This window comes from Copadichromis virginalis, linkage group LG16 (assembly GCF_057382275.1).
Source record: "Copadichromis virginalis isolate Kocher_CV1m ecotype Utaka linkage group LG16, C_Virginalis_male_GT1.1, whole genome shotgun sequence".
In the NCBI taxonomy this organism is placed as follows: domain Eukaryota; kingdom Metazoa; phylum Chordata; class Actinopteri; order Cichliformes; family Cichlidae; genus Copadichromis; species Copadichromis virginalis.
In genome coordinates, this window is record NC_140633.1 from 33979482 (window position 1) to 34006788 (window position 27307).

Here is a 27307-nt window from a genome sequence, read left to right on the forward strand (position 1 = left end):
TCATAACTTGAAAAAAAAACCAAGTTTCATAAAATTAAAGCTGACTTATCTTAAGACATAGTGAAAATGAAATCAAACGATCCCCCTACAATGTAATTATAATCTGATCACACATTTTTTTCAAAGTAATATGGGCTGATTAAACTTTGTGATTGTTTGTAATCTGTTTGCCTAAACAGTTTCATGTAACACTCAATCCTGCTCAGGTAACTATAAGAGCTGCATGTCACAGCCACTGTGCTGATAAACCACTGAAACTAACTTGCTGCTGTTTTAGGAGCAATCACAGGAACCGGAAGCCTGGTTGTTGATTGATGATTGATGAACTGACTGCTCTGAAATTCAGTGGGTGGTTCTGTTTATTTTATTGTAACATGTGCAGTTTGAGTCTGGTGACGCAGACGTACGAGGACAATCATAACTTCTGTTAGTATCTGGATCAGGTGGAGACAATCTGTTCAGCAGTCTCATGATAGCTGTAGAGTGTTTTTACCTCACAGGGAATGCCTTGGATGTGAAAAGAGATTACATAAAACACTGTGTACTAATATGACCCACTGGGGGGCAGTCTTCGCCAACACTGTGATCTCAAAGTGAGCAAACTGATACAATAAATATTGTTTGCTATTTCCAGATGTCAAAACGTAAAAGACCATAAAAGCTCCCATTAAAACTAGTAGTATTTGGATAACAGCATAAAAAAAAGAAAATTCCTCTTTTTTCACGTCTCTTCTCGCTGCTCCAACTGCAGAGGGGGTGTTGTTTAAAATTTCATTAACAGCAGTAAAAGATCTTTCACATCCACACAAAAACTGTTTCCATGTGGGATGATGAGTCATAAGCATGAGACCAGAAGAAGACTCCAAGAGGATGTGGGAGACTGAACAGAGGATGGTGATGAGAAAAAACAAAGAGGATCAGAAAGGAGGAGGAGGAGATGAAAGCTGGGGCTGTGGGAGCCAAAGTGAAAGAGCTGGTAGATGTGAGGAGGGCAAAGGGAATGTTACAGAGGCACTGCTACAGGAGTGCCAAGTGGAGAAATCAACAAAAGATAAAGAAATAAAATTATATCATTCTCATGACTAGCGCAGCTGTTTCCATGACCATGTGACCTCAGTTAAGAGTTCCCAGATAATGGTCCATGGGGCTCCAAGCCCTCACATGTCCAATCTAAGAGATTTCCTAATCTGCTATTAAAAGTGGAGATATCCTGTAGGAGCAAACTTGGCTTCGACTGTGCCTCTGCCAGCCAAACTTGAATGGCTCTTTTATGAGTCTACCTTGTTTCATTCATGTCCTGCTCCCAGGGACATGACCTTCTGACTTTAAGTAATTAAAGAGGAAATTAAGGTAGGAAAATGAATACAGATCACCGGTAGAGTAAAGGGAAGACAAGCAAAAGTGTGTTGTCATTTAATACAGCTTTAAAGTTGACTTGATTTTAAAAACAAAACATTTTTAATGCCATTCATTATAAATCACCACTGAGTGCCAGAAGTCTTTTTTTTAAACTAGGACAGCTTCAGTGTTACACAATGCTTTCTGAAAAGTTTTAAGCTGAGGGAATGACATGGCTAAGGGCACACAGCAGACATGGCTCTTGCAATATGTGAGTCTCAGCCAGCTGGAACATTCATAATACACTTCTACCCCAACTGTCTGCTTTAGTTATATTTGATAAAAACTGTAAATTCTAGATATTTGGGGGTTTTCTGCTTTAAAAGAAAATATGTCTGGCAAAAATCCATGTTTATCATGCTGCAAACAAAAAACAACACTGAATGTATCCCACTAACATGTACATGTTTAAAAAAAAAACAAAAAAACAGAAATGGTAGAAATTACCAGTATTCCTAGAAGAATTTCACTCCTAACCATAATTAGGCTAAAGATCAATGCTAACCGTGCTTGTAGCACCTGTCATGTTGACTGGATGACTAATAACTCTTAAAAATGAAAAAAGGAAAAAAACAGAGTTTTTAGTCAGGCCAGGTTTTAATGGTTTTGATGGCTGGGGCCCAGTTTAGGGAGTCAATAAATAGCTGAAGCATGCAAAACAAAAAGGCACGCATTAAAAAACTGTAGTATTCTAATTCTAGTGCACTGTTTTGTATGTTGTTTGTTTTTTAACCATTAGTGCCATCTGTAACCTTTTTTTAAAAACAGGAAGTTAAACTCCTGGCATTAAGTAACTCTTTTGCATGAGTGTCTTTGACTTTGGATTTTTGATGGCAGAAGGAAAAGCTGTGCAGACCCCACTCCAAAATGCTGTACACAGGTTCAAACCATGCAGCCTCTTGCTTTGACACAATAGCACAAACCACTGTTCCACCCAAGAGTTATTTATGAGCATGTGGAAGGTTTAGTCTATGCTAAAAATGAAAATTGAAGACAGAAGCTCATTTTGTCTCATATGACATTAAATGTCAACCTATGACGTACCTAGAGGAAAGAAAGAAAGAAAGAAAGAAAGAAAGAAAGAAAGAAAGAAAGAAAGAAAGAAAGAAAGAAAGAAAGAAAGAAAGAAAGAAAGAAAGAAAGAACAGAGTGCTGCACTTTGAACACCCTGGAACAACTCCAAAAATAGCAAGAGCAAAAGGTTTTGAGTGCTTGCCTCCTTTCTCATTTCTCAATTTGCACATCCTCCATTCCTTTTCTCGCCTGCTTTCCTCGTGTCACAGTCCCTCCTTCCTGAGATGAATGTGGAAAAGGTGAGTAAAAGACACAAGGAGAGATAAGGTGAGGCAACAGGCATTTATTAAATTGTGTGTGTGTGGGTGTGTGTTTGATCTGCCTCTATCAGCTTACCACTGTTACCAGCCAGCTCACCTGCCTTTCATTAGCTCTTGTGTGTATTTTTCATCTATTCCTCCCCAGAAAGTAATTTCAGCTGTTGTGTTAACTCATAGTTTAGTTATTACTAGTCTGTCACTGCCTCTCTTGCAACATAGACAACATTCCTGCCTTTTGTTTACTCAGTATGGGTTTATGACAAAATGCCTGTTGAACTAATGACATTCCCTTCATCATCAACTGTACAATGTTTAGTGCTAATTAGCAAATGTCGAAAATGTAGTAAATAAGCTGAAAAACATGCTAACATATCACCATGATGGTACAGAAACAGCAGCAAAATCAGAAGATAATAAAAGGTAAGAAAAAAAACTCACTCCATTTACTGAACTTGATTATGATTAGAATTTATACCCAGATTAAAGACCTAACCTCACCTTGTGATAAAACTTTAAAGCTCTTATAGAGTTGGCTTTAACAGTATATTAAACTGATTTACCTGTTTTTACTGTCTGTCCATTCACTGTAGGTTTCTTTAAATCACCATTTTGAAGTGCTTGTGTTCCCAAAAGATTAGTTCCAACATTTCACTCTGGTTAAAAGTAAGCCACAGTCTCTCAATGCCATATTATTATTTTAGCTTTCCCTGAATTCTCTGGGTTGTTCTGTGCAAGGCTGAGGAACATTATGTCGTGTGGCTTTATGTTCCCCCCAGATCCAAATAATAGTTTGGATCTGGATCTGTCTAATAGACAGACAATGTTATCTTTGGATATTCTGGAGGCTCAGGTTCAGTGTTGGTTTTTTTCTTATGTTTCTATTGTTTTTTACTATTCTTGGATGCTGTACAAACAATTTGGACATCTCTTCCCATTGGCACTGTGTAGCTTTAGAGAACACCCAGCAATTTAAAAAGCTATATGTTATGTATAGAACACATAATGTAAATGTCCATAGACCTGTGAATATTACACAGTATTTGCATATGGAAGAAGTCTTTATGGCCTAATTCTTAACGAGCATTAAGTTTGATGAAGATTAACAAACATCAGCTTATTTTTATTGTGAAATTCACCGCGGTACTGCAAACATTCCATTAGACAAAGACTCAAAAACTACACAATTTTACATTGCAAAGGTCTAAAGATAAGACTGCCCGAGTATGATGTTCATCTCAAGGAGTTCAAGTGCAGTGCCTGTACAAATGATGTGAGAATTGCACAATAAATTCAAAATAATGAACTTCCTGTTTACATTGTGCTTTCTCATACATTTTGGGGGAACTTCACATGCACATAAAAAGCAGACGTACAGAAATTTCATTTAGATTTTCTACAGGGGCTCTGTAGAGCTGAACATTTGGACATTTTCAACCACTATGAACATCTGTGCAAATTGTTTGAGCATGTAGAAAGAATAGAAGAGGGTCGTATTGACATTTGCTAAAGTTGAAGGTACACACTAAGCTGAGCACAGTCACTGAATCACAGCAGCTTAACAGACTGTGACTCATATAATTCCAGCTGTGCAGTTTTAAATTAGTTCTCACAACCTGCATGATGGTGTGATTAATAAAAGCTAAGTAGATATGGTGAGAATCATGTAGTTTATCACCAAGTGTTTGAGCTGCATGCTTCAGATCCTGTGTCAGAGTTTGAGGAACAGCTGCAACCAATATGAAGATGTGTGCAATACTAGAACTTAGAGGTGTTTTGGGAACAGTTTGTTTGGCTCACATCTACATTAATTACAGAGTTTTGCATTGTGTTCTGAGACAGACTGAAATATATTGTGTTGGGTAGCTGCTGAGCTGGCACAAGTGCAGATCCCAACTTACAAAGACCAGAGGACTGCAGAAGGTCCCACATCATGTGAAGAAGAGTCTATGCATTGCAGTAAAAACACAAAGGATGTTTCAATGTGGACTTCTAAATGAAATATTTTTCCTTGTATTTTGTTTGCTGTAGCTGTATTTGTTCATTGGTTTCCTGCTTAAGGACCAGAGTATCATACAGTGGGTTGTTGACTGACTGGTGCAAACATAAAGATGGTGTGTTTTTGGTCATTTTTTCTGAACATGTCTCCTGTACTTGCATCCGCCATAAAATCTATGCCTATGACTTACAGTCAGCCTTTTCTTCTGGAAACCACCTCACCAACACAAGTGACAACCATAATTTAGCTATTGCTCACTCTTGCAATCCAGGCAGTTAGTATGCACTAAACCAGAATTAGAGGAATTTCAATGCAAAATAGACCAGACCGAATCTGGGTAAACATAAAAAGGAAAACTGAAGATTGTGGTTTACTTTGCTTCAAATTCAACAAAGGTGAAAATCTGGACTGCAGACTGTTATGGAACAAGTCTACAAAAACCACTTCCAGAGCATCTGCGGACATGTGACTTTGCACTGGTTGGCAGTCTGGAAATAAACCAAAAAACCTTAACTGACAGAATGAGCTGCTCAAATAAAAGCTGTACTTGTTTTCTGGACTTGCTGTGCGAGTGCCCCTCCTTTTTAAAATGATTGTTTCCATTTGTGCACGCCTACTTGAAGTTGACTTGTCATTGCAACTTTTCTATGGGTTCCTGTAGTAGAAGCATATAAGCAGCCCTGTAAACAACTAAAAGTATTTTTGATCAACTATGGGACAAGATTTCCTGCAACAATGAAGTGACTTGTTATCGTAAACATTCCTTCCTGTTTTCTTTTCTGAAATCAAAGCAGATTAATCTTAATTAAATTATCTACTTTGCAAACACTTTTCACACTGATGACTCAGGATGGAAGGAATGTTTTCCTGACAGACAGGAAATGGACGTAAGTTTTACTGCTGTCTGATTAAAGTACCTCAGCATGAAATGGAAAAAGGAAGGGGGGGGAACCATAATGGCAACAGTTTGTCAATTTGTTGGCTAAACAACAAATCTTCGATTTTTGTTCCTAAGACACCAAATCACTATAACGGAGAGAAGGGTTTTATGAATTTTTCACTCAGTATGAAATAAAACTGGCTTCGCAAAAATTAGACTGCTCCTGGAAAAACAAGTGGATAATCATCAATGAACAAAAAAACTCTAGGAATATGTTTTTAAGGGTCTGACAATCAATGCTAAGTTTAGCTTAAAGGCTCTGGTGGTTATAATGTTGACTTCTTGTTAGGTAGTATCTGACAAGAAAGTGAGCTATGTCATACTAACACAGTAGTAACATCGCTCTTGTGCCACCTACAGACTGTATATAAAAGGATTTATTTGTTAGTGTATCCATTTTCTCCCACTTGTCCAATTCCAAGTCACAGGAGGGGCTGGACCTAATCCCAGCTGTCATAGAGCAAGAGGTTGGGTACACCATAGACCGGTTGGTAGTCTGTCACTGACACAGACAAATAGGCAACCACTCACTCCAACAAGCAATTTCAAATAACCAAATAATCTATCCCTTCATGACATCTCTGTAAACTCAACCTGCAGCAGGTGCAGAACATGACCCAGATGCAGATGATGCAAATGATCTTGAAACAATCATGTTAGTGACTCTAAATGTATGGCCTCACATCTTCCATACTTTTGAAGGTCTAACAAATTGCCCTTAGCTTTTGGCTATACAATAGAGATGGGTAAGAAAAATCTGCCAAAGGACCAAAGGTTTTGAACCAGCCTCATACAACAGGTAGAGAAGCCATAAAGAGATTTAAAAGTCAACACTAACATTTTCAAATCAGTTCTGATACATACTAAGAATCTAGTGTGCTTGACAAACACAAACAACAGGTGATGTTGTTACCTCTTTGTTCTTGTTTGAAACCCAAACTGTTAAACCTGCAAATAAGTATAGATAAAAGATGAAGAATTACATTCATAAAGTTTCAAATTTCCTCTTAAAAAGTGAGTTCCTAATGTTTTGGTTTATTGAAAATCTTTATCGTTCAAGCTGTCATCCACATACAAACACAGGAAGCTCTGTTGGACATGCACCTGAACAGTGTAATGAAGTGTTTTGACTTGAAACATTTTCCTGGCAAACTGCACACGACGTCAGATTTCAAGCATCTGTCGCTCTTTAAACAACCTGAGGAACGTGATGGGAAAATACTCCTTAATCTGTTTCTCTTCCACTGGAAGCAGCTGAATTCCTCTTGTGGTGATGTTGCTACCTTACATGGAGGTCAGGGACCTCAAGGAGTCAGTCACTGTAAATGATCCCAGTTCCCTTTCCCTCAGTACTAATCAGTTTGTACCCTCTGAAGTGAATTGCGGGCAGTTTCTTAATCATCCTCAAAACCCTGTTTCTTTCGTTAACAAGTATTGTTGGGTCAAGAGTGCATTTATGGTTTTAATGTGAGTACAGGCAAAGTGGTATGTAATCAGTAAGAGCTGCACTGTGTTTGTTGTTGTAAGCCTCGGTGGGATTTTACTGCAAGATTTAACTGAACCAAAGGAAAAGGCTATGAATGTAGAACTCATTTGTGGGAAGAGATCCCAACTTTATAACAGGCGGTTTCAGTTATTTCAGAAGTTATATAGTTATCTTTGTTTCATGGAGCATAAACATAATGCATAATTGTCCTCATCATAAAATCTCTCAAGTGCCTACAATCCATTGTTACTCCCAGATTTTTCTGATTAAAACTTAAATATTTAGAGTTTAAAGAAAGATTTTCAGTGTTAAGTGGCATTTTGCTCTGGTAACAATAGCTCATGAAAACAACTGGAATTATGTGCTTTGGCCACGATCTAATGTGAATTACATTTCTATTATTCTATTAGGGGATTTTTTTTATTAGGGCAGATGCAACTCCCTAAGTAGCAGGTTTATTGTACAAAATAGGGACGTTCCTCCATGACAAACTTCTTGTTCAACTTAGCATTAGACATCAGAATCACACGAGCTTAACTAGCCTTCTACTTTATTGAGAAATATCTGATCTAAATTATCATCAGACTGTGAAAAGACTTCCACGAGGAATCTCTCAGCCCCACATTTACTGTAAAATAATTTAGTCTAAAAGGGGAACATTTTTCCAGAACTTACTGGGGAAACTTTTGTTCCTTCTTTTGCCTCAGAACTCTTTGGTCTTTCACCTTAGACATTTAACTTGCCAGAGCCAAAGTTCACCAATCCAGAGAGATTTGCAGACTGTATGCTCAGCATTTAGGCTGACCATGAATGAACAATAGCAGAAAGGCGTGCTGGGGATCCTAGAAAATGCCCATTTTGAATTCAAGTAGGCACTGAGGAAGGGAAGAGCTGAGTGTCCTTGTGGTTTCTTATGTGACTCAGAAGTTGCAGATAGCAGAAGTGCATTTACTGCTCTGCTGCTCAATGTGAAACTCATTACAGGCCCCTGAATTTTATGGCTCTTGTGGAAAGACGCAGAGCCAGCAGTATGAGTCATCAGTGGATGCATGTGTGCTGCTACAGCAGTAAAAAATCCTCACTCCTTTCCCCTCCCCTTGTTCTTTTGGCCACAAATGTTATAAAACCTCCAGGGACGAAGCAGGGCTCCCACGCTCAGAGTTTAACCTTGCCAAGTTCATCAGCTGGAAAGTAGTTGAGCAAACCAGAAACATAATCATTCACCAGGATCACTTTGTCTATAAGACCTTATTAAATGTACTTTTGCCTGGCTTTCCTAACATCAAAACACACTTTGAACCACCAATTAGTATTTCACTCATATTCAGAAATGTTAATGCAGTTCAGGCTGGTTTTTCAAGTCCAGACCGCACATTTTTCAGTGATTTTCTTCAGTTTAAGTTTGTGGCTCAAACTTCAATGGTCTTCCATCCAACAATGTTTATGCTGGCTCTCTCATGGCCTCTATATGAATCATCAGCCTGTATGAACTGACCGCACAACCACAGGTTTGGTAAATGCACCATATGGTGGAGCCAAAGGAGCTGGTTGAGAGAAATAAAAGTGACTCCTCATGATAATATGCTGTCATAAAGTGGATACAAAATTGTTTGAGATCGGGTTCAAATTGCTCTTGTTTGTGATTCAGAAAGAAATGAAAAGGGGTTTCAGCGGAATGACTAAACTTTACAGGCAATTTGAATACACAAGCAGAAATATTTAACTTTTAGTGGTAGCGCACACTGTATGAGCTAATCCATGAAAATGAAAAGATTTACTTCATGCATATTTGGCAAAAGTCATCTTCTCAGATGGACAGACACCTGTGATATTTCTGTAGCTTCAGATCAGTTTTATTTTCACACTTTCAGTCATGAAACTGTATTCTTTAGTTTCACAACAGACCTCAAATTTCTGTCTCAAACCCACCTGAATTTCTAGGATTTTCTGAAAGTTTTCTAAGACTGTCTTCACAGAATTCTACTAAAATGTTCTGAAGCATCTGAAAATGCATCATTGTCCATTTGTCCATCAATTCATCTTTGTTCTCCTTCTTATCTAAATAAGGGTGAGAGTGTGGCTGAAGCCTACCAATAAATCATGAGCTGTCACAAGGCAAAAGGCAGGAGAGGTCGTCGGTTTGTGGCTCGGCTGCAGGAGAAGGTTGGAGCCGTAGGTTCAGGTGTGGTGTCAGCGGAGGCTGACCAGAACCTGATTGTCATGGCTGTGTGTAGGCAGGCAGGAAAAAGGACCCAAAATGCAGACTTGCTGAGGCGGAATTTAAACTCAAAGTCCACTGCTTTATTGCAGGCATAAATCAGGAAACGGAACAGAACAGAACGATGAGGGCATGAAAGTGAAACACACAGGCCAGAATGAGGGTACGACACCACGACGAGCAGGAGCAGACACAGACACTAAATACAAGAGGAAATCAGGGCAAAGGGAAAACACCTGGAAGACACAGCTGACATCAACTAACAGACAGAACTGGCAGACGCCAAACTAGAAACACCAACGTAGTGCACAGCCTGTCAAAGTAATGCAGGACACAAACTGGCACAGAACAAAACCAATACTAAACACTAGAAATCTCAAATTACAAGAAAATGATAAAATAACAATACACAAAACACTGGGTCACCGACCCAGGACCGTGACACTGATGACTATTGTCTGATCATGCCTTCTGTATTTGAGTAGGGTGTGCAGAGTGAAAGGATGCAGCTGGAAAGTTGCACAAAGGAAACATATTTTGTGGTACTGTAAATAAACATCTTTGAATGTGTACTTTCTCATGCCACATGCACTTTAGAGAGCATCTTTTATCTTCTTCAATCCAAACATACATTTTCTTCTATGCTAACACTAGCTAGCATATGGATAGGATATATAGGATAACACTAGCTCACACAGATTCCATATGAATGATTTAAACCTAGAATCTTCTTGCTCTTAGACAATGGTGGTAATCATAATACCATTCTGCTGTCCCTTACTTTTTTCCATGTCTTGAAAATTCTGACTAAAAATTCCCATGACATGCAATCTGCAGTTCACATCTACAAAACCCCTGCAGAAAACACAGGATATGAACATTTTTTAGGCCCAAAGAAAAGTCACCAAAGTAAAATAGTACATTTTGAATGAAAGGCTCCAAAGAGCTAATGAAAGGATTGCTGCTTTTTCACATTCTCTATGACCCATTAATTACCTCACTATAACTGAAAGAATAGTTTCCTCTGTCACACAGTTCTGAAGTTATTTGTTTAGTTCAAATTCTGCCTTGTAGCTGCAAGTTGGAAGACAGTGGTTTGCTTTGGCCTGTGCTGAATGCCCCGGCAGTGTATCACAGTGAGCCGCTGTCAGTAACTCACTCCATGCTATGGAAACTCTGACACACAATTACCAGTTTCTGTGTCGTTTTTTCTACATCAGTGAGGTCTGGCAAGTTGGTTTTAACTTCTGTAGGTCTAGTTTTACAACCTGTGAACTTGCAGTGAACAAAGCCCTGTGTTTAAAAACAAAAAAAAGACTTAATCTGCGTGGGTGGCATTCCCTCAAGTATTAGTAAAAGGTGATCTATGATCCAGGAAGCTGTATCCTACATTTAGGTCATCTACCTTGTGAAATCATTACACATAGTGTATTACACTGAGCATTTGTCCCAAAATTAAAGAAACTCTGCCAAGATCTTCCTAATAAGCTGGCTAAATATATATTTGAGTCTTGAGTCTGGAGACTGAATGTGTCACTTGGATGAGTGTTAAAATGCAGTATCCAGATAAACAGAATAAACTTTTCGAGAAAGAAGAGTTAGAGAGGCAAGATTGAGATGGTTTGGATGTGTTAAGGAGAGATAGTGGTTATATTGGACAAAGGATGTACAATATCTATTTTCCTCCTGCCAGCCAGGATATTTGATTATTCATCAAATATCAGCGTAATTTTTGTCCTCGTGCATTAGTTTTTGTATCTTGTTTTTGGCAGAAAAAAAGTTCATGAAAACTATGGTAAAAATTGTTTGGCAATCAAATGAACTGTGTGAAATGACCCCCCCCCCCCCCCCCCCCACACACACACACACACACACCAAAAAGAAAAAAAAAAATCTGATAGCCCATTCGGAACCTTTATGTATACATCACATTATAATCTGTGTAAAATAACTTCTTAAAGTCTATTAAATTCCATAAAACGATCAATTTTATTTTTCTACATTTGTGCTTTTTTTCCATGTTAACTGTTCGAAAAAGAAGATTTAAAAAATGAAATATACTGTTCAGAAGTCACTGCTGGTGGCTGGATGAGTTACCATTTACTCTGATAGATATAAAGGAGAAAAATGACAACTGTGACAAGTGTGTTAGTGATAAACTCCAGAAACATGCAACCCACAAATGTGTATATTCAGTATCTCAGAAGAGGATTACATGTGTACATCTGAATTTTAGCCTCAAGCAATGTAACCAATCTTTGACACATCAGACCAAAAGTACAAATTCCCACCCATGTAGAGAAAAAGACAGCACTGGTGTAAATACATCAAGTCTCACCACTAATTGTGAGCAGTTGTTTTTAGTTAAAGAACTGGTTTTGAATTATTGTCCTCTAGCGGAATGTTTGTGATATGCTAACAAGGTCTGACTGTATGTGATGTTTGTCATTCAAAATACTTTAACTAAAGCCTTAACAGCAAAGCGTGGAAAACCAAAACAACTAGATCATAGGGTGAGGTTTTTGTCTATTTATGTATCATGTCTGGAGCAGTACTTGTAAAAAAAGAAAAGAAAAGAAAAACGTTATATTTGATTGGTGTGGCCTTTTGCAAATAGAGTATTTAGCTACATATAAGTAGATATCTGAACATCACCCTTATGTGTTTGCTAAAAATGACATTCCAAAGTGTTAATCTGCTGGTTAAACTGCCTTCACTTTTCTTTCCAGTCACTCTTTCCAACCAAAGGAGAATTAGAGGCCCATCTCTGAGTACCACTACTGTGCTCAGTAATGGGCTCTGCCATATTCTATATTGAAAGTAGCCAGTTGGCATGGTTCGGTCATCTGACTTCGATGCCTCCTGGGCGTTTCCTGGGTGAAGTATTCCGGGCATGTCCTGTCCCAAGCAGGTCCTTGGCACACCCAGGATTCACTGGATGCAGGGGTAGCTGTCTCTGCTCAGACAGCTGCCCCTGCAATGCAAAAAAAGATAACCAGCAGAAAATTGATGAATGAATGGATGAGCACAGATTGTGTATAAAAGCAAAGCCAGTACAGGCTTGTCTTAAACCAGGATTCTTTGTAATGACACTCATGCGTCACTCCTATGTTTGCAAAAAAAAAGTCAAGAGTATTAAAATAAATGGGTAAACCGCCCTGTGATCTGAGTAACAGGAGCTGAAGAGTTTATGGGCTCAATTTCTAGCTTCAAGTTCTATAAATATAAAATGACCATTTTGTAAATTTTGGTCCTCTAAGAATCAAAAACATCAATAAAACTGGGTGTGAACCTTGTCATCACAAGCATGAGGACATGGCTCAGTGAAACCAACAAAAGGACATCATCTACAAAAGGCAGAAACTGGACTTTGTTGCCACTGTTATGTCATCAGTGAAACTGCTCAAAGTTGGCAGATACAAAGATATTTGGCACAGTACTGATTAGTAACCACTGAGGGTTAAAAATATTTCAATCCAATAAATCAATGTCTTGATGACTGCTGGAGTGAGGGACATGATTGGCAGGTGTTTGGGGAATGAACTGTAGCCATGTTCCATCTGCTAGGTTTCACCTGAGCTAATATTAATTACTGAACTCAAGCATTTTAGTGAAATTACTAGGCTAATAATATGGCTCACTGTGCACTTAACGTACCATCCAAGGAGTTGGTGCTTCGTTTCTGTGGACCAGGCTTGTTAACCTTAGGTGACCATTTTATCTGTCATGAGACAGCCTACGCTACTGATGTGTTGGGTGAGTGTAGCTCAGGATGTAGAGCAGGTCAGCTACTGATTGGAAGGTTCGTGATTCAATCTCTGTCTGCTCCAGTCTGCATACTAATATCCTTGGGCAAGATCCTAATCCCAAGGTGCTTTCTGATGCATTTATCTGAGTATGAACCTTTGATAGAAAGATTATAGGGGAAAAGTGCAAGGTGAGTGAGGCAAGTTGTATAAAGTGCTTTGAGTGCTCAGATAGAGTAGAAAAGCACTGTATAAGAATCGTTTCATTTAACATAACTTAGCCTCCCATTCCGTCATTCAAATATGGTCATTTCTAGCTTAAAAGAACTATAATCTCAATAATGATAATATGAATCTTTTTTTAAGATGAACATTTAGTTTAACTTTCTGTTACTAATGTTACATTCTGTTGCATAATGGGAAACGAGGATGATTGTGGTAAGATACAGAATGATGATGAAAGAACTGATAATATTTAAAGACCCCATGAGTGATGACATCTGGAGATTTTGCTGTGGCTGAAGAGAAATCACATCTGCAGACTTTTTATATTCACACGCTGTTTGCATTTCTCCTCTCCTTTGTATGCTTATGAAAGATTATCTGATCACTTTGGAATCTTTAAAGCTTGCAAATACAATGTGTTGCTTTAAAAGTTAAAAAGAGAAATGATCTATGAAATGATTTACGGATGCATTACATTCACAGAATCACAAAGGAGTAGAATAAAATTTCAGTGGCTGCCCTGAGAATAAATCAGAGATCATAACTGTCAGAGACAATTAATTGTAAATATTTTGATTTTTATTGTTTCTGGGAAGTAGTCGGGATTTTAAGAATATAGTGCTGTATAAAAATAGGATAGTTATTAATCACTGACATTTTCACCATACTTGTGAAGATAGGATGAATTATTAGAATCTGTCAGTTATAAGGATTAAGGATGCAACAGGGCTTCCATAAAATTTGGTTCTGAGCTTATTGTTACTGGATTGGAGATGCTGCAAGCTGAGCTGAAGATGAGCTCTTGTTACTGTTCAAAATCACAGCTCTATCATGAAAATACAGGAGAATCTGATAGATTATAACAACTCAACTGTAGAAAAAATATTTCATAGGAAGACCTACTCAGCAGCTATCTGAAAAAGATGGAGGGTTAAAATCTAGTCTTGTAGAGCAATCTCTGGAGGGTAAGGGGTTAACAAAGGAAAAAATATATATGTGTAAAACAATAAACTTGCTTTGAAAATATTTGCAGCCAACAGGATAAAACAAGTTGAGTCTAAGAATCTATATTTCTTATTGATGCTCATCAGAAAAAACAAATGAACTGTCTTCCATCAGCTATCTGCATGCAGAGGTCTGAGGAGTCTTCCAGGAATGGTGACGTTTTTTGTTTTTCCCAGACAATTGATTTGTCACCTCTCTACAGTGATAGGCAGTGATTTCATACCTCTTGATCTCTAATCTTGAATACTACCTGCTCTGGAGCAGGTTTTGTTCACCATGTTGATACATCCTGTTGTGAAGAGAAACACATTTATAGTACAAAAAAACCCAGGGTTAGGCCCGAAGTCAATAACCCCAAATCCAATTCATAGTACAGCCCTAATGATACTAGGTTTCTGTGTTTACTTTATGTCTATATTAATGAGTTTTAGATTTAGTGCTTTCTTGGGGTTTTTTTTTTTTTTGGGGGGGGGGGGGGGGGGGGGGGGGGTTGCATCTACTTAGTTGTAACAGTTTTAGTGCTATAGTAGTAACTGTTATGATCTTTCTGGTGTTTCTGCTTCCCTTATTCTGTGTTTATTCCTTGGTCCTTTTCTGTTTCCTTGTTTCTTATGTCTTTTGGTTATTTCCTCTTTTACTGTGAAAGTTTATTTTCCTTTGCAGTGCTTCCTGTCCTTCTCCCCCTGATTGTCTCGTTCCAGGAACTGTCTAATCCCCAGTTAGCCCTCCTCTAGTGTGTATGCATAGTTCTAGCTTCCTCAGTCTCTTTGTTCTCTCATCTGTTATGTTACCAGTTGTGCTGCCTGAGTTTTCTCTGAATGTTTTACATTTCTCTTGTGTTTTTAGTTCTTCACCATTTGATTCCTCTTTGCACAACCATCTGGGATTCATTCTGACCCCAATAAAGATTTGTAGTTTATGATAATCTGACATCATATATTACCAAAAATATGGGGGGTCGGGGGTCAGGGGAAGCCCTACTCAGCAGCTATCTGAAAATGGTGGAGGGTTTGGATCTAGTCTTGTTAAAGAGATTGCCTGGGGTCTAAAGGATTGACAAAGAATTAAGCTTGCCACAAAAAAATCAACCTAAAATTTTAGACAAATACTTGGAAAAATAACTAAGTTAACTAAGTCTACAATCCTAATGGCCACTAATTCAACTGAAAGTAAGTTCAGCACTAAAATGCTAGGTGCTTGTTGTTCTGCTTTTCTCTAGTTAATGCAATCAGATTGCCAACTAAAACTCTAAACCTCAGTACTTAAATGAGCTGTGGCCCCCTGATAGCACTGTCATCTCACTGGAGGGCCACTTTAGTGCTCAAGTTGTACAAAAATCTCCGAAAATATAGTGTTTTGTTTGTTTGTTGTTTTTTAAATATATTGTATTGCAAGACAAAACTGCAAACGTGAATGCAATTTTTTTCCCTCACTCTTAACTGAAGCCTTTCATTGAACTATCAAATAAACACATTGTTACTCTCTCTCTCTGACCAGACACGTGGCAGGACTTCTGCTATAATTTTGTTCATATTTAACAAAATAAAAATGCAGTCATAAGTGTACACAGTAGTTTTTGACTGGCAGTGAAAACTGTTTCCTTTACTCCAACTCTCTCACTGAACTAACACAGCCAGTCCCTCAACATGTATTCTCTGCTCATATTGTCTTCATATTATATAATGTTTTGTTTTACTTACGTTAACATTGCACTCAACAGCAAACAAGTCCTCCTTAACAAAAAATGTAATTTCAAGGGCCAAATTGCATTATATTTCTTCATGTCAATATACAAGTAAGTACGGTTGAAGTGGGCCGCAAATTTGATACCCCTGCTCTAAATCATGCTACTCCAATGAAGTAAACTATCACTTTGCAAATGAACTTCCATTAAACACATCTCTGTGTGACATGAATGTCTAGCATTTTACTGCTGTGCAACATTTAATTCAAAACAAGAAATAAAATGAATCAGTTGCTCATGTTTATTAGAAAGTCTAATTCATTTTTATTTCACCCTTTCCCACATGGAACATAACTTTCTGCAAATCCAAAATGAAATGAAAAATAAAAACAGCTTGAAAAGTACATTCTGTTTCTCAATAGCTGGAAATCTTGTGTTTGAGGCAACGGATCCAGAAGTGCACTAAACATTACATTAATGTTGGCATCCCAGCAGTTGGTCGCTGTCTTTACATACACACACGCTGCCACACTAGACTTGTGTAAACATTGCTGTGGATTTGGTGACAGTGAAATAGTGAAATAATCCACAGGGATGAAGTGAGTTTAAAAAAAAAACAAAACAATGCTGCTATGTGAATCTGGAATGTAAAAAGAAGACTTAACCACAATATAAAAAAAGATTACTGCTTTAAAATCCTTCATGTACTGAGTCATTGCTAAACACTGTCCAAGATATTCAAACATGTTTCTTGTTTAATCATAAAACTGAATTTTAAAAAAATATGAAAACTGTGATCGTTCAAGAGAACGTGATTTTACAAAACCAAATCCACTAAATAACTTCTGTAAAACAAACATATCATGTAGCACCAGTAGGTTAAAACAAATCATGCAGCAAATTGTGTTGCTTCCTTCTTGTTGTGAAAAAGACTACTTCAAGAGTTGGGGGATAAAGTCCATGTTTGTGGAATCCAGTGCAGCCACCATTACTTTATGCCCATTTTGGATGGTTCTCCTCAGAATCTGCTAAATGGAGGTAAGAGCTGGCCATGTCTGTGACTTTCGTCCTATGTTTTTATTGTAGCAATGACTCTTTGGTTCACTGGTTCTGGGGATGAAGGAAGAAGAAAACATGATTAAGTCCTTTGTATTTGACAAAATTCCACGTGTATTTCTATTAAATCTCTATTTAATCACTTGATTCTCAAGAGACTGTCTAGAGAAGTGTATGTGTTATGCTAGCAGCAACTAAACATCAATTTATTAACTCTATTTCTATGTAGATGCTTTACATTCAACCAAATATGGGCTAGCTAATTTGGTCATTATTAAAAGCATATTTAGATAAGGAAGGCAGGGGAGTTTGTGCTTAAGCCAGTTAAGAAAGGCTTGAAGATACAATTTTCTGCAACATGATAACAACCATTTTTCAGTGATAAGTGTAATCAACTTGTACTCCTTCAGAATGATGGCTTATGACTTTTAAACCTATTTTATGGGATTGTGTTGGGCGTCTCCTTGCCCATGCAAACAGTGAAATGGTTCATAATATTGTTTTCTGAGCAGCGGCTCTTTTTGGTAAAAGAGTGAAACATAGCTCAATATCATTATAAGCTATAAAACTTTATTTTGTTATAATCAGCCTGTTTTGTGCTGCATTTTAACTCCTTACTCCAAAGTTTTTTCCTGATCTGGGGTCAATTCCTTCCAAAAAGTCACAAAATTCATTTTTAGATACAGGAGAGAAAAATAAGGGCATATTTTCATTTCTGCTAGATTTGTCTTAAACATATCTGTGACAAATAGTTAAACAATAAGCCATCTGAAAGATTTATACATCTAAGATGATTCATCACATGATTTGATTTACTTGTGCTTAATGTCTTGTTACATTTACTGTGACATTTAGCGCAGAACAGCAAGCTGATTTCAACTTTTCCATTCATTAAATATGACCAGTCCCTACTGAGAGAAGAGTACTACTAACAAGAGGAGTACCTGGTTTTCCACAAGCCTTCACACACTGCTCGTAAGTGTCGAAGCGATTCTGGTTTCCACCACAGCCACCGTACCAGAAGCGCATGCAGCTCTTGTTGGCAGCATCGTAGTGCCACTTGAGAACAAATTTGGCACAAGTACCTTCTTCTTGTGGAAGCTGGCAAATGTCCACAGCTGTAAAAGCAGCTGGGAAGAAAATGAGAAAGAATAGTATTCAGTAAAAGGATGAAAACATGTGCAGCTAAAGGTTATGCGATATGTGCTAAATTACACTTTAAATATGAGATTTGGTGACTGATGGGATCAGCAGTTTTCCATATGAGATGAGATATGTGGACATATAGGTAGATAAAGGTTTATAGTACATTTCCTAGCTGTGAGTATGTGATGGCAGTTTACTCCAAAGCTGATAAGTTACTGATGACTTAACCTTGTTATCTAATAAGCCTTCTGCTAAAAAAAAGTAATGAATCCTTGAATATAGCTTTCTTTCCATTAATTTTCTCCATGTGACTTGGCTCACGCCATTGAGAAAAAAACATAACCTTGGCTTGGCTTTTTATTTGCACCATCAGCCATGTTTAGAGAATGTGAAGGGCAGTAGAGGATCCAGATGCCCCTGAAGACATAGTATTAATTGTACTGCAAAGTCAGCACAGCGTACAGCAGTGTGGAAAATATACGTAACACTAATATTACTTCCAAAGCCAGTGGCTGTTATGTATATGTTTAATGATGGTCTAAAAAGGTTTGATATGGATTTGCTTGCTTAAAACTAGACCAAAGGGAAAGTTTATTTTCTTCTGGTTAATATTTGCATACCATGCACATGCATTTACATCAATTTCAGCTAATCAATAAAGTGGGTTGGCAAGGAAAGCATGTGTAACATAATATTTTTGGAAAGAAGTAATCATGATATTCAGGTCTTAATATTGCCAGTGAGTGTATATTGGAGCTTACCAGGATCTGGGAGGACCTCCACCTGTTCAACTTGCTTCACCATTGGCTGAAGCTCTCCCACTGTGAAAATACAAAAATATTACCGTGGTTTAACCTTAAAGGGGCAGATGTTGTTATAAAATACATAAATAAATACCACAACATTTTTCATTGGCTGTTTCATAAGCTCCCACCCCTACTACCTGGTTTGGATGCTATTAGACTGTCTCAAAGTGAGCTGACTCCTGAAAAACTAGCTTTAGACTAGAAATAATTATTTCTGGTGTCTATGACTAGTGCCTCATTTTTAACAAGGTTTTGATTTTAAAATAATCTCTAGCAGCTTGAACTATATTAAAGGGTGCATTTTTAGGAATGACAGATGGTTGCAACTAGGCTAGGTTGGGATCTGCTAGACTTCAAACAATGGCCTATTCATGAAGTAGCTGTATGATAAGCCTTTCTATGAACTTTTGCGAGATTTCACAAAAGTTCATCTTCATTTTTTTTTCTCCCATGTCCCTTGAGGGGCTCCGTAATATATGTCAAAAATGACAATTTAAATAGTAAGTTTTGCATATCCAGTTGAGGCCCATGTTGCATACGTTGCATTAACCAGGTGATGGCACACTCCCACTGAAATCCTGACAACATCACTTACCCAGAGGTGGGTAGTAACGAGTTACATTTACTCCGTTACATTTACTTGAGTAAGTTTTTGAAAAAAAATGTACTTTTAAGTACAGTGTGTGAATGTGTGTGTGAATGGGTGGATGACTGGATATGTAAAGCGCTTTGGGGTCCTTAGGGACTAGTAAAGCGCTAGATAAATACAGGCCATTTACCATTTAAAGTACCTTTTTTGCACGATACTTTTTACTTTTACTTGAGTACATTTGTGAAGAAGAAACGGTACTTTTACTCCGCTACATTTGCAAAATTCGACTCATTACTTTTTTAAAAATAATTAGTTTAACACATTAGATAACATGCCACCAGTGGAGTTTCCGGTAACCTTTTTACCAATGAGATGTGGCCATGCAGTCACATGACCAGTTTGAAACTGTGGCGGGCAGAGCGATCCAAGCGTTTCAAAGTAGCGGACACACGGAAAGAAGAAACATGAAAACGTGGCAGAGTCTATGCTAGAGCTGAAGATGATGAACAGCATTTTCCTCACATACAAAGGATGTTTCGCTTAAAAGCAGTACAAAAGAACAGGTATGTCTTCAGTGTCGGTGTCTTCAGTGAGAGCCAAAACAAACCAACTTTTCAGCATGAAACAACTCAACTCGTGTAACCTGAGGAAACGGTAAGTTCTCTCTAAATATCTTTTTAGCTGTGGTAAGCTGGATGTCAGTCTTATGTTACAGCAGCTGTGTCGAGCTCGAGCTGCGAGTCATATTTTCGGCGCTACGTTGTAGTGAGATAAGTTTGTGGGTGTTTTGTGCAGCTTCGGCTGTCCTGTTAGCTGCTCGCTGGTTAGCCTATAAGCTAACAGCTAGCCTGGTTAATGACGCTGGAGTTCCACGAACATGCAAACAGCTTGTCTCTACTGCTTAAACTGTTAAAACAGAAGGCAATACTGCGGCTGACAGGGTTTATTATGCGAAACAGCAGCTTGTTTAGTTTAAACAGTCTGCATTAAGCTGGTCAAACACTGCGATTTTTTTTAGTCACGTTATTCCGCTCCTGCTCAAACTGTACAATTAAATAGCAGAGGTTAGAAGTTCATAGGTCACGATGCAGGGCCCGATGCTCTGATGCGACCTGAGTGCTCAAACTGTGCATCCATAACATAAAGCTTATCATACAAAATCTGTCTCTCGCTCTCCTTCTTTGTGTCTTTCACTCACACAGACACACCACCACCATCAACTTTGCTAAATTACTAATGAAAAACATTGACCAGGCAGCTGCAATTGAGCAGCAATGTCCATCCAACTCTTTTCATGGTTGTTGTAGTCGTGATAATTTTGTGAGGCCACATTGAAAAGCCTCCGATACGTAAGCGTAGAGCTGCCACCCAGGCAAAAGAAAAATAGAGCTATATCATGTTATAACGAACAATATACTTTTCATGTTTGTACAATATACATAATTATCACGTTCGAAAGGTATATTGCACGAACATGAAAAGTATATTGTTAGAACAATAAACTTTTAACGTTATAACGTGATATAGCTCTATTTTTCTTTTGCCTGGGTGGCAGCTCTAGCTTACGTACTCGGATGAGCTTGCCTCATCCTACAAGTTGTGCCTCAATCTCTTGTGTCCAGATCACACGCTGCACTGACGTGCTGCTCCACCTTTTCACTTTCATTTCTGTGTTTGTGTGTGCGCAGTGTGAGAGGTTGCGTTGAGGGGCGACAGGATTTCAAACAGGTTTGATTATCATGGGACCATATGATTGATGATTGGGAGCTGGTCGTGAGGTGTTAACTGCTTTTCGTTACCCCATGTATACTACACGATGCACACACGATTAAGGCAAAACTCGGGCCGATCCCCAAAATGGTTGCGCGAGTGAAAAATCGTCTCAAAATGGGCCAAAAATCGCACAGTGTATGCCCAGCTTTTGGAGGCTAGCTCCAAACAAACATCTGCAGCTTGGCAGTGTATACAGCACTATAATGACCAGACCTACCGTAATTGTCGGGCTATAAGCCGCTACTTTTTGCACAAGCTTTGAACCCTGCGGCTTTTAGTCAGGTGCGGCTTTTCTGTTCCGCTGTTGTACGGCACTACGTTGCCTGGCGGAAGGGCATGTGATCAGACACACAGTATCGGGGTTCAAGAGTGGTATGTTGGTCACATGTCCATCCGCCAGGCAACATAGTGCTGTACAAGTAGCGTGAAAAACAAACTTCAAAGTAGCGCTATGCATTCAGCGGGAGTCGTGGATGACGAGCGGCGATAAACTTGCGAAAAGCAAGTTATGCTCAACTCCACCGGTGGAATCTGACAGCGTGGAAAAGTGTGCAAACATCCATGATCACCAACGGATTTCGAAGGGCTGGACTGCTGCATGATGGAGAGGAGGACACCGCCATGGCCCTTCAGAGGGTGTTCGACTCTGACACTGACCGGTACCGGTCCGTGACTCGTTTGGTACCGGGCCGCGAGAGTTGAGGCTCAGGTGTGAAATGTATGGTTTTCAGGGTTTTTATCGGTTTTCAGCGTTATTTTGTTACCGTTTTTATCGTTAACTCAGCTTTCCTGGGTCTTTTCACGTGTGTTATGAATAAATTTTCTTTTTTTCGGTACCGGAACTAGTTTTATTTTGTTGTATTTATCCGCAACACCTTAAAGGCCGGTCCGTGAAAATATTGTCCGTGGCGCAAAAAAGGTTGGAGACCGCTGTTTAAAGTAATGCTACTCTTACTTGAGTACAATTTTTTGATACTCGACCCACCTCTGCACTTACCTGACCTCACGCAGTTTTTCAAGCAGAGGGCCTCACTGTCGAACCTATTTCCATTCCCTCCACAACCTCCATACCAGAATTGTACACAGAACCCGTTCTTTCTGTCAAAGAACCACTTAGCCTCATAGTCTTTGCAGGGCATTCCAGGGTCATAGTCAAGCGAGCATGGGCCTGCCAATTCATTAACTAGAACATGCAGAACAAAAAACAAACAAACAAACAGATAGCTGTGATATAGCAGTGATGGAGGACAAATAGAGAAAGAGGATGCATTTGTGTGAGGATTAGATGAACAAATACAGCATACAACAAACTGTAAGCTTTGAAAGTAGCAAGTAAACAAATGTATTAGAAGTTCAGATGTATTTGAAAGGGGTTTTAAATTAGTTTAAGTGCCTGCAGAGGAAAAGAAATGGCATTCAGCATGAGACTATATCCACTACATGGGAGTCTGGATAATTGCAATATATTAGAAGAGGTTTTGCTTATTTAAAAAATAAAAAAGTTGTGATTAGAATGAAAGAAGATTATTTTTAAGTTTTCATGGATGGATCTGACAAGTTAGTTGTAACTAAATTCATTAAATGTTAGTTACTTTTGTGTTTTCATGCCTTAGTTGTGCTCTAAATTCTATGCCTTTCACAAGGACCAACAGCTATAAGGTTTCTTTTCCTTTGGTATTTTCTGATGAAACAAACTCCTTCATAGTGCCACACATTTTACCCACAAGTGCATTGTTTGTCACGATACATAAGGGAAAAGATTAGATTAACAAACCGAGACACTAGGGCTTAAACTGCCGATTTTGTAAGGTTTTGTAAACAACTTGCGGTGTATCTTTGCACGTACTAGTGACTTGATAAATAAAATATTAGTGCAGTAGTCCCATTTGATATTGCTGCATTACAGAAGACCACGATCTTTGACTTGAACCTACAGGTTTTATTTACATAGCTAATATAATACCTTGGAAACCCAGCAAAACACAACTCTATGGGGGCTACTTCGAAGATATATTACTGGCCCATTTTGATTACAGGTCCAATATACTGGTATTCCGATATATGGCTGCTAATTATATAGGAAATGTTATAAAAGCAAAGAAGTTTCCAAGCAATATACAGACACAAGCATGCAAAGTTACTCACCAGTTTCTGGTTTGTCCAGGGGTGTGGTATTTGGAGTACTTGTGTTTTGGCTGGCAAGCTTATGCTCAGCTGCTTCTGTGAAATAATAAATAATGTATTTGTCAATACAACTTTAAAAATAGAAAGCATGCAATAAATTAATTTATTTAGCTAGGAAAGGGCAATTCTTAGGGTGTGTCTGCGGCTTGAGGTGGTCCCTAAAACCAAAGAAGCTAAAACAAGCTAGTTCATTTTATTTTGCCATTTTGGGGAACTATTTAATTTGAATCACAGGGTTGGGACAGCTGTGAAATCAAGACCAGTGTTACATGGTGTTAATACAAATGTTAATACCAATGTCCACACATATTACAGTTTCCTCCTCCTGTACTGCAGTACCTATGTGGGGTAATCTGTATTCAAAGTATGGTAATCTGGTAGAGGTTGTATTCTATTCCATTCGGGGTAATTTATTTCGAGTCAAATCACACCAGTTGCCTCAGGGCACTTTACATTGCAAGGTAAAAATCCTACAGTGGTTTAAAAAAACAAAACAAAAAAACCCAACATCAAACAACTCTTTATGAGCAAGTACCTTTCAGCAAAAGATTGTTCCAATAATGAATGTACATGGTATACATCAGAATGCAGACACTTTTGTTTTGTTTATGATCTAATCACCATTAAGTTATCAGGCCTGTGGTAATTAAAAAGCTAAAAAGCTGAAAAAGCTAAAGCTGTCTTTATAAACTCACTTGTAGTAATGACGCCTTTGAGAGTAGAGACAATTTGGCCCTCGGCCGTGTAAGCTGTGACTACAGCCTGATACATTTGAGCACTTTCCAAGTTGTCCACAGCAAGCTCTGTACCCGACACATTGGTCTTCAGCACCAGTGCATGGTCATGGAGCCTCACCACAACAACCTCAAAGTAAACAAAGAGCTTTGCATCTGGCCTGCTCCAACGCAATTTCAAGCTGCTGGAGGTGACATTAGAGACGTGCAGCTCCTCTGCATCTGTGTGTAAGAAAATAACAGAAAAAGAGTATGTTGTAGTTGTGGTGGATGATGTCAACAAATGTTATTTTGCTGCATGGCCAAGAAGCATAAATTTATAAGTAATCTTTACTTTGTGAAGCATGATAAAAGTAATATTCTAAAACAAGTGTAAAAATATTATTGAATTATGGGCAGGCAATTTTAGCAGTTAGCGACAGTGTGTATGACTTAAAGTGACCAAAGCTGTCAGTACTTCTAGCCGAAAATGCAAAAGTAGTAAAGAAAAATTTGTTCAACAACAGTCTTACCCTTGTGCTTTCTTTCATGAACTGCTTGGTGATTTTCATGATGCTTCTGGTGTTTCCTACAAATGTGGCAATGTTAAGGGAAAAAAAATTGTAAAGAAAACCACCAATGTTTCCAGCATTAATAATACAGCATTACAAAAATTACAAAACTTACTCCACTTCCTGTGATGGTGTGAAGGGGTTTTTTAGTGGCTGGTCATTCTGAAACCACTTGCAGTTTTTGGAGACTTCAGGGGACATGTGGAAAGCATTTTCAACTGAAAAGCAATGCAACATAGAACACAACTAGTTCAGGATTTGTTAGACTGATGTAACAAATAGAATCTATTCTAAAATATTAAAAAAAGAAAAGCAAAAGGTATTGAAAATGTATCATGCCCATCAAAATATATCTTGAACTTACTACTGATATACTTGGGCAGTAGCTGGCCAAAGGTCTGGATGTTTCTGTCATAAAAGTCTGAGCTACTCTTCAGCTGCTTGAAGAAGACATCTGAAGGCTCGCTGGCCATGTTTGACAAGACACTTGCATCCTTAGCACTCAATGTTTCACCTACACCAAAGATGACGAGGAAGTAGCCCCTGCACTTGACCTCAGTGGCAATGCGTATCAGCTGCTCCTGGTCTTGTTCCACACTTCCTGTCACAAACAGTATGAGTACCTTTTTGTCACGTTGTACAGGTGCCTTCTCAAACACTTGATCCACCGTCCTTTCAATTGCCTCTGCGAGTGCCCGGCCACCTTCCAGCTGGGGTGTTTTCTCTACCAGGAATTTGATAATATCTTGTGCTGAAGTGTGTTCAGTCAAGCCAATGTCAACATGAAGGGGGGACCCAGATTTGTTATTTAGGAACTCATAAGGTGCTTGCTGAATCACAGACACTCTGGCGTGGTTAGCAGATGATGTGGGATTTGAAGACACATGAAGATGCTCTACCATGTAAGATATATAGTGTTTAATCTCGGCAAAGACAGTTGGGTAGGTAGACTCAGAGCTGTCCATGACAAAAGCAATGTCAATGTCGACATCTGAGGTGAAAGATCTCCTATCTCGGCCAGCCGTTGGGGGAACATAGTCACAGATTTGGTCCGGAGAGCAGAAATCTTAAAAAAGAAGAAATAAAATTATGCATTTTTTTTCCTTTACATGGACTGAGACAATCTGTATTCAACAGTTTTTCATCTAGTCTCTTTTTATACAATGCTTGGAAAAAATGGCTCTATTCTTAGATAAAAGTACATCAAAATCTGACAAAATAAAAGTGAGAAGCTGTTTCATAAATACTAATCCACCCAAACAGGTCTTACCCAGGCAGACATGGCAGTTCATAACCTTCTGGATGACTGAATTGTACTGTGGACTATTAGCGTTGGGAAGGACAATGACCTGGGCCAGTGCTGTGTTGTTGGCCTGGTATACAAGGAGAGGAAAGTTATAAGTTGAATACAAACTGATGGCCTATAAGATTAACATTTGCTTTGGCTGTATGTTGTTATGTTACCTGCACCGCTCTGGAGAGTGCTCTGTCCTCCTGTCTGACCAGCAGCAAAGTGGCAATTCCAGCATTGTGAAGGCGGAGGGCTGCACGAGTAATTGCTTGTGGCCGACCAACTTGATCACCTACAAAGAAGATGGCTACCTTCCTTATGAGGAAGCCACTGCGTATCCTCTTGAAAGTGTTCTGGGCCACAAAGTTCATGGCTGTTTCCAAGTTGCGGGGCTTTCTTGTCTGTGGGATCTGAAGTCCTTCAATGCGTTCCTCCAGGGCACGTTTCTTCATGGCATCAGCAAACCGGACCTCAGTGGTGACTTCGTTGTTATACAGGGTCAAAGCAACACGAGCTCCTCTTGGACAGTTACTTTCAGCGATTGTAATTTTTCTGACTATGTTTAGGACTGTGTCACGCATGTTGTTGAAGACTGGACGGCCAAGGCCTTGTGAGATGTCGAGGGCAAAAGCCAGCTCAGTGGGGTAGAGTGGGCATTCCTGCTTACCTAATGATGTCAACATAAAGGATTTTTGTTCTCACTGTGGTTGTGGATACAGTACATAAACAAAAAGTCTAAGTCGAAGAAATTATTATTTCATTAGCAAATCATTTTGCACTTACCAAAGCAGCAAGCTGGTAAAGAAAATTGCACAGAATATGGTAAGATGTTTCATGAAGCACACAGTGCATAGGCATTAATAGTTCACAAAAATAAATTAAATCACATTGCTGAAAATTACTAAATTATACTTACGACAATTGTCTCTGATCTTTCTGACAAGGTCACATTGCTGAGGGAACAAAGAAACCACAGAAACATTTCTTTAAAAAAAGGCTGTGATGCGTAGAACTGAGTAAAGTTATGAGAATTATGCTCTGTTCAATGCAGTTCACACAAATATCTGATCAAATACCACAGCTCCTTGTCCTCTTTGTCCTTTGATACCCTGTTAGAGAGAAAACAGGGTATCAGCAACTAA

The 27307-nt window shown here is 38.7% G+C and overlaps 1 protein-coding gene across 2 annotated transcripts in view; it reads right to left on the reverse strand.

The window, feature by feature from the left end:
• Window positions 1–16319: 16319 nt before the first annotated feature.
• LOC146691177 (collagen alpha-3(VI) chain-like) overlaps window positions 16320–27307 on the reverse strand; it is a 105214-nt gene continuing 94226 nt past the window's right edge. For both annotated transcript variants that reach the window (XM_085434460.1, XM_085434459.1), the window contains 14 exons: window positions 27242–27274; window positions 27082–27118; window positions 26949–26960; window positions 26339–26832; window positions 26145–26247; window positions 25239–25940; window positions 24990–25092; window positions 24836–24891; window positions 24285–24545; window positions 23551–23625; window positions 22403–22588; window positions 18996–19055; window positions 18033–18218; window positions 16320–17142 (listed from right to left, as the gene is read on the reverse strand). In XM_085434460.1, coding sequence (XP_085290586.1) covers window positions 17102–17142; window positions 18033–18218; window positions 18996–19055; window positions 22403–22588; window positions 23551–23625; window positions 24285–24545; window positions 24836–24891; window positions 24990–25092; window positions 25239–25940; window positions 26145–26247; window positions 26339–26832; window positions 26949–26960; window positions 27082–27118; window positions 27242–27274 — 2349 coding nt within the window. In that variant the 3' untranslated portion in view covers window positions 16320–17101. The remainder of the gene's footprint in view (window positions 17143–18032; window positions 18219–18995; window positions 19056–22402; window positions 22589–23550; window positions 23626–24284; window positions 24546–24835; window positions 24892–24989; window positions 25093–25238; window positions 25941–26144; window positions 26248–26338; window positions 26833–26948; window positions 26961–27081; window positions 27119–27241; window positions 27275–27307) is intronic.